Raw genomic sequence first — 12,486 nt, 5'->3', positions numbered from 1 at the left:
TGTTTTCTGTAACAGCTGTTACTTTTAGCGCTGTGATGTCTAAAACGTTGGAACAGAGTGCTACATAAAACTAGAATAAATAATGCAGCACGGACGCTTTTAATAACAAATAGATAAAAAACAATGCCATTTACAATACCAACAACTTCAAACTTTGCTAATGCGTGACGTATTGCATTGCAAATGCTTGTTTTTAATAAGTGAAAGTATACGGCAGAGTAATGAAAGATCTTTCCCACCCCAAAATAATCAACTGACAACCCCTAAGCATTGAGCTCTGGCCCCCATTAACATGGAAAGAGGACTGTGGAGAGAGGAGTCCATTGTGCGGTCTTTCCTTGTCCTCTAACGCGGCGGCCATCTTGAAAGAGAGGACTATCAAGGTGGAGAGACGATGGGCGACGGACATTACGTAGTGGGTGACCAAACATCATTTGGATCACCAAACCTCATTCTTAAGTCGATAAGCGGAGGAGCAAGAACGAACAGGCCGAAAATGTCGCGCGACACTGGCCTCACAAATCTCCCTTCATCGTAGGGTTGCCTCTGTGATGTCCTAAACATTAAATTAACCAGCGGTCTAATACTGCTTGACTAGAAGGTAGACGCCTCATACGCCGTCTATCCTGTATGTCTACAGATGAAAATGGCCACCGTTTCAATCTGGATAAGTTGCGGAATATTCCCCGATCCAACCTGGCCGCGCTCTCCTATTGCTTCCATTCCCAGTTTTTATGACGTCATCGACCCCGCCCCTCTGTTTGGGGGAAGTGTCGTGTCGTCACTGATGATGTCACGACGCCCCCCAGCCCCTACTGTGGCGAGGGAAACGTAAACAACGCTCAGAAATAAAGCCGAATTTGTATCCCCTCCTCTTTGAAGATGACAGATTCTTTCCTTTAAGGAGACCACCGGGATGCGAGGGGTTGAGGCCTAGCAGGTGAGTGACGAGCGGGCACTGATGGGGACGGGACGGGAGGTGTTATAACTCACGATGGGGCCTCGGAGCCTGGGTGTGTTCCTAGGAGGGACTGATGGGTCCTGGGCCCCCGGGTATGGCCCTAGGAGGGACTGATGGGGTCTGGGACCCCGGGTGTGCTCCTAGGAGGGACTGATGGGGCATGGCCCCCTGGGTGTGGTCCTAGGACGGTCTGATGGAGTCTGGCCCCCTGGGTGTGGTCCTAGGACGGTCTGATGGGGTCAGGCCCCCTGGGTGTGGTCCTAGGAGGGACTGATGGGGCATGGCCCCCTGGGTGTGGTCCTAGGACGGTCTGATGGAGTCTGGCCCCCTGGGTGTGGTCCTAGGAGGGACTGGTGGGGTCTGCCCCCCTGGGTATGGTCCTAGGACGGTCTGATGGGGTCAGGCCCCCTGGGTGTGGTCCTAGGAGGGACTGATGGGGTCTGGCCCCCTGGGTGTGGTCCTAGGAGGGACTGATGGGGTCTGCCCCCCTGGGTGTGGTCCTAGGACGGTCTGATGGAGTCTGGCCCCCTGGGTGTGGTCCTAGGAGGGACTGATGGGGTCTGGCCCCCTGGGTGTGGTCCTAGGACGGTCTGATGGAGTCTGGCCCCCTGGGTGTGGTCCTAGGAGGGACTGGTGGGGTCTGCCCCCCTGGGTATGGTCCTAGGACGGTCTGATGGGGTCAGGGGTGTGGTCCTAGGAGGGACTGATGGGGTCTGGGCCCCCGGGTAGTTTGAGTACCTGTTCTCCACACATCCATTAAACTCAATAGTCCTCGTTAAATAAAAAAAAAAAACACATTCTTATCGTTATCAAGACAGTGAAGAAACATGAAATGCCATCCCTCGCTGTCTGCTCACTGAAAGAGGCGCTGTACAGCTTCAATGGGAGCTGGTGCCAAGGATATCCGGGCTGTGGTGCCGGTCGGGGCTAATGGACCCGCGGAGGCAGCGGAGCATCAGACACACAGCGCTGAATACAAGGAGATCTCACCTCACTAGTATGTAAGGGCTCACTTAAGCTAAGCTGATCTGTACTGATCGTGCTGGTAGCAGTTTCATTAAGGCTTGAAGAACTGTGAGCAAGTGGTGATGTCTGAAAAGTTTCTGTTTTGCTTCTTATTGAAGGCACACCACCAAGACTGGGCTACATTGCAGTTTACACACTGTAAACATTAACCACTGGTCACGCTGCACTAAGACTCCTCTTCCCCCTGCTCCCTTCATGCCTTCACAAACATTTGCTCACACTGGACCTATCCTCTTTCTATCAGTCATATTTACTTGTTTTATATGAGTATTGTATGAATGTTTTGTTTATTGTGTCAGTGCACTCACTCGAAATGCAATTTTTGCAGCCCATGAATCATTTGCCTTTCACGGCATTTCACGGCGCGCACATTACAGGCACACTGAAGTGTATATCCAATTCCAAACATTTGAATTTAGGGGGAGATATAAAACCTGACAGGACATCACAGCTCCAGCGAGAAGGAGAGCAGCTGTAAAAGGAGCCAGAGCGCGCTGAAGTAACAAACAAGACAAGCAAATTACTGCCGACTTAATGCGGCGTTAAGTGTGAACAGAGCCCGCGCAAACATGCCTAAAATCAACAACAGAGTGAGGGCTGCGAGCGCCGGGATATCGCCGCTCCCGGAGAAAAATATTGGGCACTGGAGGCAGAGGTGTGATGCTTAAATTGGAATTTCTGTAAAATCATCAGTAAGGTTCTGTGGCTGGCACATGCATCACTCTCGGAATCACATTGGGGCTGAGATGCTCTTCCAAAACGAAGGGAAAATCCAAAGTATAAGTGTAGCGCACGCAGAGCCGTCAGCAGAATGTGGATCCATAATCAAGAACCATCTCTAGAATAAATAAGAAAAACTGACCCAACCTCTGGGCTGGACTCCTGTGTTGATCCTCCCGCTCTCTGAAAATACGAAGCAGTAACAGGCAGCCGCCCTCCTACCCCCAAACCAATCACAACGCTGCAATGGCAGCGTTGTGATTGGATAGGCCGCCGTCCTTAAATGCGTCTTAGGGGAGGCGTTTTTTTCATGCAGGCTGCGCTGCAGCCTACATGAAGAAAACAGAGTGCTATGACTGGTTTGGTCGGCCCTGGGGCCGGCCAAAGAGTCAGCGCCCATAACATTGGGCTAGCCACTCCTCCCTTAACCGTTCACCTGCCTGCCCACAACCCGGCAATCAGGCTTCTGCTTTCTCGCAGTGCGAGAAGCAAAAACGTAAAATGGTACCATTTTACGTTTCTGCTTCTCGCACTGCGAGAAAGCAGTGAGGCAACGCCCCGAAGCCCACGTGGTGGAGCCGCCACTGTCCGCATTAGATTGCAACTGTTCATGAGTTTGCCTACTTGGACCCTTGTTTAGATGTCTGGGCTCTTGGGAGATCCTGGTTCAGAAGAGACACACTATTTTAACAAATACTGCCAGAGTTTGATCTTTGTTGGGACAAATGTGTGTAGTGCCCTTTAAATAGCCCCACTGGAAACATGCTGAGCAAAAATCGAAGCTTTTGCTTTAACTGAAGCTCACCTTTCGAACTTTGCTAAAATAAATTTTATTTCATCCACAAATTAATTAATGAGAAGAATTTGCCATCTAGCAAAGTCTACCCCAGTGATTTTATAGCAGTTAGAACTTGGTGAGAGGAATGGGATATATATACACTGTCTCTGTGAAACCTATTCCTTTTTGGGCTAAATATGATGGTGTTCTCAAATATCATGGATTACATAAATGGATTACATTGTGATCTGGGCAGTTGTAGCCTTTGTTACTAAAGCTAATACCCAACTGATTAAAATAACATGTTGGAAGTACTGTTGCCGTAAGGCTTCACATATAGTATATGAGATATCTTAGGACTTATATCAGAAACAGATGACACGCAAAGTGACATATCTGTATATTAGAGGGCTGGTCATTAGCCGCAATAGAGTGTGTATTTACTATTCTAACTCCATGTGCACCTTGACAATGGGTAGGCTATACAGTGGTCCAAATCCAATATAACTGCACTTTTAATTTTTTTGATGCACTCACTCAAAACCCATACAGGGTAAACCAGGGTGTGCAAAAGGGATTCACGCACTTCTTCTTGTGACCCAATTTGTTGTTGGTACGTGCCTCACAAATGGCTACCCCCTAAAGCCATTGGAAGAGAGATGGTGTAGGTCGTTGTTGGAGGTTCTTACCCTTCTTAATCATGCAAGGATTTATTTGGAAATAAAGTTCATACGATTTGTTTGTTGGACAATAAATAGTCTCTTTATTGTCCGGTGCCAGCACTTTGCTGGAGCAAAAGATAAAGGAAAAAGAAAAACCAAACAGCAGACATGTGTTTCACCCAGTGGCCAGACGGCCGGGGGCTTTTTCAAGGCAAGCTCTGTCCGTTCACGTCAGAGAAAAATGATATCAAATCCAAAGATGTGCTCTATGCGGTCTGTGTGGTCTCTGCGGTCCAGGACGGAATAGACTGTTTTTTTTTTTTCTTTTTCCTTTTTCTTTTGCACCAGCAAATGGCCTGCACCTGACAATAAAGAGGCTATTTATTGTCCAATGAACACATCGTATGAACTTATTTCCACATAAATCCTTGCATGATTAAGAAGGGTAAGAACCTCCAACGACGACCTACACTCACTCAAAACTACCTAAACTCCCCACCGGATATGGCTTCCTAGAGTGCCATGGCCTTCACAGAGACGGTGCTTGTCTGACTTTGTCAGGGTTTACTAACACTGTGGACCGGTCTAGTCCCCACAGTGTGTGTTAAGCATGCCCCCCCCACACACACACCTCTCTCTATCCCACTCCCTCTATTAGAAAAAGTACCTCTTCACAGACGGGTAAGCAAAAGCATTTAACTTAATCGCTAAGCCAGCTTGTCGTTAAACCAAAACTGGTGTACCTTGTGCTTCCACCTGGCCTTTAGCATTACATTGGACCCAGTGGTGTGTAAATGAATTGCAAGGTTAATGTTCCAACAACATTTACAGTCCTAATCACTGCTTTGGGACTTTGGCAATTGAATGGACTAAGTCAGGACTGAAGGTATAAATATTGATTATAACTTCATAGTATATTACGAGCTACATAGACCTTGCAAGCCCCTCATGAATGTACAGGGTAAAAAAAAAATTTGAAGGCTAAATAGTTTCATTTTAACCCAGTTACACTCTAGTAAGTGTGGGAGACATATGAAAAAAAGGCTGTGTGTTCCTTAGTTCCTGGACACAAAGTCATGCATGTTTGAGGAGCAGTGTGTTTCCTACAGCATAAGGATGTCTACTTTGTTGTTCGCATTAGAAGGTACTGATATGTCTTTCTCCTCATATTCCAAGATGTGAGATCAATGTTGTGGTTAATGCTGGGGTACGTATAGCAAACACTTGTAGCAAACCCACACCAACCTGTCAGAACAGTAATTTTAGTATTGGTGGTACTAATAATTAGCTGTAGTGACCTTCAATTGAGCATTGTTAAAACCTCAGAGGGGCATGTGCCCTTGAGGGGTGAGCACAGTCAATGTTTCCTTCCTTTCCATCTCTACCATACTTCTGAGAAAAAGCTAGATTTAATTGTATGTCAGGGTAGCTCACCTGACATCTTACTCATGCTAAAAGTACAGTAAATGTTTATCAATGAATGTTAAGCATGTGTTGCATTCGTTTGATTGGTTGCTCATAGGCTATAAATAATGAATATGAAGTCCAACTTTTTTGTTTCTTTCTTTGGGCAGGTACAGACATACTTTGTGTGGATGATCAAAGCCTGGACTTTGTGAAAAAAACCAATGTCGCCATTAAAGCAGTCCTCAATAATGGACTCCCTCAAAGGCACCGGACTTATTTGCAACCTTTGTGGAAAAAAGGTTAAAACTTCTAAGGCCCTAAATATGCACCATCGTAGACATGCAGCTGATCAGTCCTTCAAGTGTACAAAGTGCAAGCGGGCATTTGCTGAAGCGGCGTCCACTAGTGGACATAAACTAGTCGACAGTGGTGGGAGGTCTTACCGTTGTGCCGAATGTGGTCACTGTTTCCGCTGGTTGCTGGCCCTCCACCGACACCACGAGATTCACCCGGGGGAGAAACAGTACGAGTGTGCAGAGTGTGGGAAACAGCAGTCGAACTATGCATCTTTCCGACGGCATGCGCGCGCACACCTCAAGGACCGTTTGTGTGGCTGGTGTGGCAAAACATTTAGCTGCTCCACAAAACTGAGCAGGCACCAGCGTATCCATACTGGAGAGAGGCCTTACACCTGCCTAATCTGCCAAAAGGGATTCACTCAGTTGGAAACTCTTAAGGTGCATCAGTGGATGCATACTGATGAAAAGCCATACCGATGCAGTGACTGTGGACGAGCCTTCCGTAGTGCAAAGACCTTCAAGAAACATCAGCTCCTGCACAAACGCAAGTCATATCCTTGCCAGGAGTGTGGCAAGACCTTCTTCTTTTCATCTCGCTTCAAGCGACACTTGCGTGTGCACACTGGTGAGCAGCCATACCGGTGCGCAGAATGTGGCAAGTCCTTCAACCAGCGAACCAACTACCAGCGACATCTGCGGATCCACGTGGGGAAACTTCCCTTCCATTGTCACGAGTGTGGCAAGAGCTTTAGCCAGTCCTCCAACTTTCGCCGGCACCAGGAGGTGCACAGAGGTGGAGTGGGTCTGCTGCAGGCTGATATAGGAAAATATGAATGCACTGAGTGTGGGGCCGGATTCCACCAAGAGACTGGACTGCATGAACACTACATTCTGCATGCCAGAGGAGAGCTCTATGGTTGATCAGGACATTTCCCTAGCAGTGCTCCACTATCGAGGCATTCCTCACACTGTTCATCGATGATACACAATCAGAGAGCACTATTATAATATATAATGCAACCCACTATACCAACATACGGTATATGGACCAGGACCACCTGTTGTGTACAGTTTCATATCCAGTGATGTTTATTCATTTTGGAATCACTTTTAGTTCTTGTTTGTCTCTCTTCATCCTTTAAAATGTGGATGTTTCTCGCGTGCTCACTGTTGATCTCAATATATTTATATCGTATCAGATGCCCAGAATATGGTGCATATTTTCAATACTTTGCAACATGAAAAAGAACTTAGCAGCACAGTTTGCACATTTTGCAGCAGTTATTCTCAAGTAAATTAAGCATGCATTAATACTGAATTTACTGAATAACATTGCAAGGTTTGCTTTGCTGGTCATAATCAGGAATGTGGTTATCCAGTATTTATTTTCTATTTATTTATATATTTATTTATTGAGTTCAGGTGAGCTCCTTTTTTTGTTGCAGTGTGCCCACTTAAAAATACGACCAGCCTGGGGCCTTTAAAAGCAAAGGAAAAGGGTTACCATGCAGGGTCATGGACAGTAACTAATAGTCGGAGTGACCATTCATTCATTTATATTTCAGGTCTACTAAGTGACAAAAATGTAGCACTGTTTCAAGAGCAGTACCTTAACAGATGTGGATGTTGTCTCTTTTGTAAGATAATTTGCCATCAGCCAAAATAAATACCTCTATTTCTTTTCCCTTCCATATTTTTCAGTGTTTTTTTTTTTAATCGATGAGCATCAGTGTTAGACCTGTCTGGCCCTTTGCGTAGTCCCTCCAATTTATTATTTATTTTGTTCCCTTTTTGCCCCTCATAACCTTATTAATTTTTGTGTCCACTAGATTTTTCAAGGTGTTGGTCTAGGGGTTGGCTGCTCTTTCGCCCTCATAGTGTTTCACCTCAGGCCCAGAGGCCTTTCCTGACAGGAATTTCCTTGGAGTCATAAAATGGTGGCTACCAACTGTCACAACTGACATATCTGGAACCTGTCCCATAGGCTAGAGTAGGACATTCCAGAACCTTCTGGTCTCTTCTGGATCTCTGAGGGTCAGCCTATATAAGGCGGAATGCTGGTCAGCCATTTTGTCTTGCAGAGTGGGCTGGCTGGAGGATAGGCTGTAGCAGAAGGTGGGGGTAGGATAGTCAAAAGGTTGACCTCCTAGACTAGGGACGCTCCTTATTGATTCACCACCCTCTCTCCCTTTGGTTACTTGACCTGACCCCGCTGGGTGGGAAATCCTGAAGACCCTGGGCACCTGTTCTCCCCTGGTCCCAGTGTAAGGCATGGGTGAGGGAGACTGTACCTGAGTGAAGCCCCCCCGGCCCAGTAAGAAAAGAGGCTTTAGGGCGGAATTTGAGGGAAGTGACTCCTGGATACTCCCATCAATAGCTAAAGGGACTGTGAGCAGCAGAGGAGTCATCAGACATTAAAAACACACCTATTTTTCCCCCTTCCCCGTTACCTGGGGTAGGCCTTTGCCAAAGAGGAGTAGATCGACTGGAGTGGGGCTGGAATCAAGTATCTAGCGAGGCGCCACAGAGTGTACTGGCCGCCTGATTCAGCCTGCCTACAGCGCCCTGAGTCCGGAGGCTGCGGCGGTGACATCGTGAGGAGAATCGCCCTCTCCCTGTTTCTTGTCAAGTGCCGGCCCTGCTAAAGGAACGCGTCAGTCGGCGCGTGTGGGCGGGTCCGGAGGAGGCAGTCCCACAGAGCCGAGCAGACTTTAACCTGAGCCGCTGTTCTCCCGCGCATGCCCGGTCGTGCCGCTTCCCTCAAGGAAGGTGGAGGCGGGACCGGACAGGGAAGCGCCTGGAGTACAGCAGCGGCTCGGGAATATTGCGGTGTCCTCTTTCCCCTGCTCGAGCGCCACACGGAGGAGCTGGCTTGACCGGGAGGGGAAAGTCGAGGAGCCCCCAAAGGCTGGTGAGCCTTAGCGTCATTCGGCTCCTTTTCCTTGCCGTTTCTTCCCCCCTTCTGGCGAACCAAGACACCAGCCAACAGTTCGACAACAAGTAAGGAGAAGGTTCAGAGGGGGAAGTGGTCCTCACAAGTAAATCAAAACTAGGGCAGGGAAGCAAGGCATAATAATTGACTAAACAAAGGATCTGGCCCAAACCGTGCAGCGCCCTTGAAGACTCCCATAAGGGTCTACATAGATTGTTTGATTCTTTCTGAATATACCCAGATTGGCTCATTGCCTTCAGCGTGTCATTTCTCCAGAAGAGCAAGCCCAGAACTAGGGGAAATGTGAAGGGTTAGCCAGTACGTCTTGATGTCAGTAGTGGAAAGGGAGTAAGTGTGTAAACCCTTTACTAACGGAGTGCAGACATTGCTCCTTAGGTTCTACTGTAATGTGATGCAAATTTTAACAAGCCAAGTAGTGTAAATGTTTTGACAATTTATGAGGAATTTACTAAATCTCATGACTAAAATGTAATGTGCTGTTAAGTGGAAAAACTGCTTAATTTTCATGATTTGGCAACTTTGAAAACCCTAATAATCTCATGGGTAAATGTAATACACTGAGCTGTGATTTCTGAAGACAAAAGAGCAAAGATTATTTTTATAAACAAGCCCGTATTTTTCCAAACATTGGTGTAGCGTAATTTCTGAGTGATATTGCGTTGGGTTACTGCTGGGTGGTTTGCAACTTTTACACATGTGCCTCTATTGATATTGTCTTACCCTAGGCCAGGCTACCCTAGGTGACCTGACATCTTTAGGTTCCAACAAGTTGGTGTCTAGCGGTGGGATCTTGACTGTGGTTGCAACTACTCTGTAGTAATTTAGTGTAATCCACTAGCCTACACCTGGAGTTTTCTCCTGGCGGATTTCCCAATTACTACTTTTGTTTTTTCTAAATTCATTCCTGGTGGTGGGTGGAGGTAGCTTCAGGTTGCCCTTGCAACTCTATTCTTTTTGTGTGCTTAACCTTGTGTTGCCTGTTGCAAAATGGAATTTGCACTGGAAAAACTGGACACGTATTCATTGGCCCAGCTAAAAGATTTCTGTCAACAAATGGGAGTGTTCTTTAAGCGTGGTGCCAAGAAGGGGGAACTCCAGACCAGTTTGAGGGCTTGGGTGGAAGCGCGCAATGAGGAGGAGGAATCGGACAGAGGTACTGTCATTGATAGGACTGCGGAATGTCCCCCGGGGGTGGGTGAGATGTCAATCAGCCCCAAGGCAACCTCACGGGAGGGCAGCAGTGTGTCATCGAGAGGGTTGTCAGAAACCGAGTTAGCTGACAGGAGAGAGGAAAGACTGTTAAGGTGGGAAATAGCAAAAATGGAGTTGGAAGAAAAGAGGGAGGGGAGGAGGTTAGAACAGGAGAAGGAAGAGCGGAGAATGGCTCATGAATTCAAACTAAAAGAGTTAGAACTCCAGGCCCTGCAACGGGAACCCTTCCCAACTCCAAATGGTGGCAGCGAAAACAGAGAACCAACCAGGGAGTCCAGACCCTACCTGCCTAAGGATATCATCGCCAGCTATAGTCAGGGGGATGACATAGCCAAGTGGCTGGCAGCCTATGAGGTCTCCTTAAGAGCCCATGGGATCCAGGAGAAGCACTGGGGGGGTGGGTTGTACAAGTACATGCCTCCTACCGGTCGGGACACTTTGCTAGCCTTAGAACCGGAGGAGCAGACCAACTACCCCACCATGAAGCTAGCATTGATCAGGAAGTTTGGGTTAACCCCAGAAAGGTATCGCCAGAAGTTCAGGGGGAGCCACAAGTTAAGCACCCAGAACTGGGTGGACTTCCTTGATTATGCAAGAAAGGCATTGGAGGGCTGGGTAAAGGGCAGTGAGGTGAAGGATTATGAGGGGTTGTATGATCTATTTTTGAAAGAGCACCTCCTCGAGAAATGCTTCCCCGAGCTGCGCCAACACCTGGTGGACAGCAAGCTGACCAATCCCCGGAAGCTTGCAGAGGAGGCGGACATCTGGGCACGTACCCGGGTGTCCTCAAAGGGGACTGGAGGGGATTCCCAAAAGGCCGGACAGGGCGCCCCTCAGAAGAAGGAGGGGGGAGATGAAAGGAGGGAGTTCTCTAAAGGTCCCCAAAACAATTTCCAAGGAAAGGGAACAGGGTTCACCCCTAAGGCAAACCCGCCCAGGAACCCTAATCCTGGCCAAAGCCAGCAGCCAAGGGTTCTCCACTGCTTAGAGTGTGGTGGTGTTGGACATTATAAGGGAGATGTCAGATGCCCAAAGAGACCACCCCCTCCCACCGGAGGAAAACCACCGGGAGTAGCTAGTGTAGCGCTCGGGGAGGAGTTGCCCTTAGTTAAGGGGGGTGAGTGGGCGGGTGTCACCTTAGTGTCCCTGGGAGAACGGTAGATGGTTCCTAAGATCCAGGTGCCCCCAAATACTGTTCAGTATGGGCAATGGATAACCATCAATGGCCAGAGAGGGGAGGCTCTGAGAGATACAGGAGCCAGTATGACTATGGTGAGAAGTCAACTGGTGTCTCCAGAGCAGGTGATTCCCAATGTACTCCACCCCGCCGCGATGGCTGACGGCAGAATGGGCCACTATCCCGTGGCTGAGGTTCCCTTTGAGTGGGAAGGGGTTGCAGGTTCACTTCGAGTTGCCGTAAGCCCTGCCGTGCCAGTTGATTGTCTGCTGGGGAATGATATGGAGCACAACGCTTGGAGAGAGGTGGAATACCGGACGCACTCTGCGATGCTGGGTACACCTGACTGGGCCTGTGTGAGCACAAGGTCTGCAACTGCCTGGAGAGGGAGTTCGCTTGGGTTGGAGCCTGGAACAAAGGCCCAACCCGCTGCCAAAAAGGGACAGACCCGAAGACAGGAAGAGCCTGCTTCGGCTTCCACACCCCATGTGACAGATCGGCCACCTGCGGTGGTGGACCAGGAGTCCGTGGAGGGGGAAGTAGTCTCTCTGGAGGACCTACCCATCCCTGCTGAGTGGCATGTGGAGGGGGGGCCTACTAGAGAGAAATTCTGTAAGGGGCAGAGGGAGTGCCCTACCCTGGAGGGACTGAGGCGACAGGCTGAAGCCCAGGCAGCAGGTGATGTTACGGGACACTACCATATTTACTGGGAGGATGGACTCCTCTACAGTGAACCCAAGGTACCCTTACCTGGTTCATCAAGGGCCTTGGTAGTCCCGCAACAATGCCGAGCCTTTCTGCTGGAATTGGCTCATGCAATACCCTTGGCAGGACAGTTAGGTCAGGACAAGACCTTTGCTCGGCTTGTCCCCCACTTTTACTGGCCTCAGATGAAAGTGGCGTCCAACACTTACTGTCGGACATGTGTATCCTGCCAGGCCAGTGGGAAAACAGGGGTGAAGCTGAAAGCTCCCCTGGAACCACTTCCAGTCGTTAGCACCCCCTTTGAAAGGGTGGGCATCGACATTGTAGGGCCATTGGATCCACCAACAACAGCTGGTCACAGGTTTATCCTGGTTCTGGTGGATCATGCCACACGGTACCCAGAGGCAATTCCTCTGAGGACTGTCACTGCACCTGTGGTGGCTAGGGCCCTGATGGGGATCTTTACCCGAGTGGGATTCGCCAAGGAAGTTGTGTCCGACAGGGGGACCAACTTTATGTCAGCATACATGCGGGCAATGTGGAAGGAGTGTGGAGTGACCTACCGGTTCACCACTCCCTATCACCC

At 48.8% G+C, this 12,486-nt stretch overlaps 1 protein-coding gene across 2 annotated transcripts; it reads left to right on the top strand.

Annotated features, from left to right (window-relative positions):
- Window positions 1-531: 531 nt before the first annotated feature.
- Window positions 532-7,253, top strand: LOC144767735 (uncharacterized). 2 transcript variants are annotated; one of them, XM_078651121.1, is made up of 3 exons: window positions 532-940; window positions 1,776-1,958; window positions 5,722-7,253. In XM_078651121.1, the coding sequence occupies exon 3, from the start codon at window positions 5,776-5,778 to the stop codon at window positions 6,772-6,774; it is 999 nt and encodes a 332-aa protein (XP_078507247.1). In that variant the 5' UTR covers window positions 532-940; window positions 1,776-1,958; window positions 5,722-5,775; the 3' UTR covers window positions 6,775-7,253. The 2 variants fall into 2 exon arrangements, with proteins under 2 accessions (XP_078507247.1, XP_078507246.1); XM_078651120.1 differs by lacking the exon at window positions 1,776-1,958 and having other exon boundaries at window positions 535-940.
- The last annotated feature ends 5,233 nt before the right edge of the window (window positions 7,254-12,486 follow it).

The sequence above is a fragment of the Lissotriton helveticus genome, chromosome 7 (genome assembly GCF_964261635.1).
Source record: "Lissotriton helveticus chromosome 7, aLisHel1.1, whole genome shotgun sequence".
Taxonomy (NCBI): Eukaryota; Metazoa; Chordata; class Amphibia; order Caudata; family Salamandridae; genus Lissotriton; species Lissotriton helveticus.
This window is presented reverse-complemented; position numbering and strand designations above follow the sequence as displayed.

What these genes read in the sequence shown, in the direction of transcription:
- LOC144767735 (XM_078651121.1), top strand. Translation starts at nt 5,776, where the DNA reads ATGTCGCCATTAAAGCAGTCCTCAATAATGGACTCCCTCAAAGGCACC.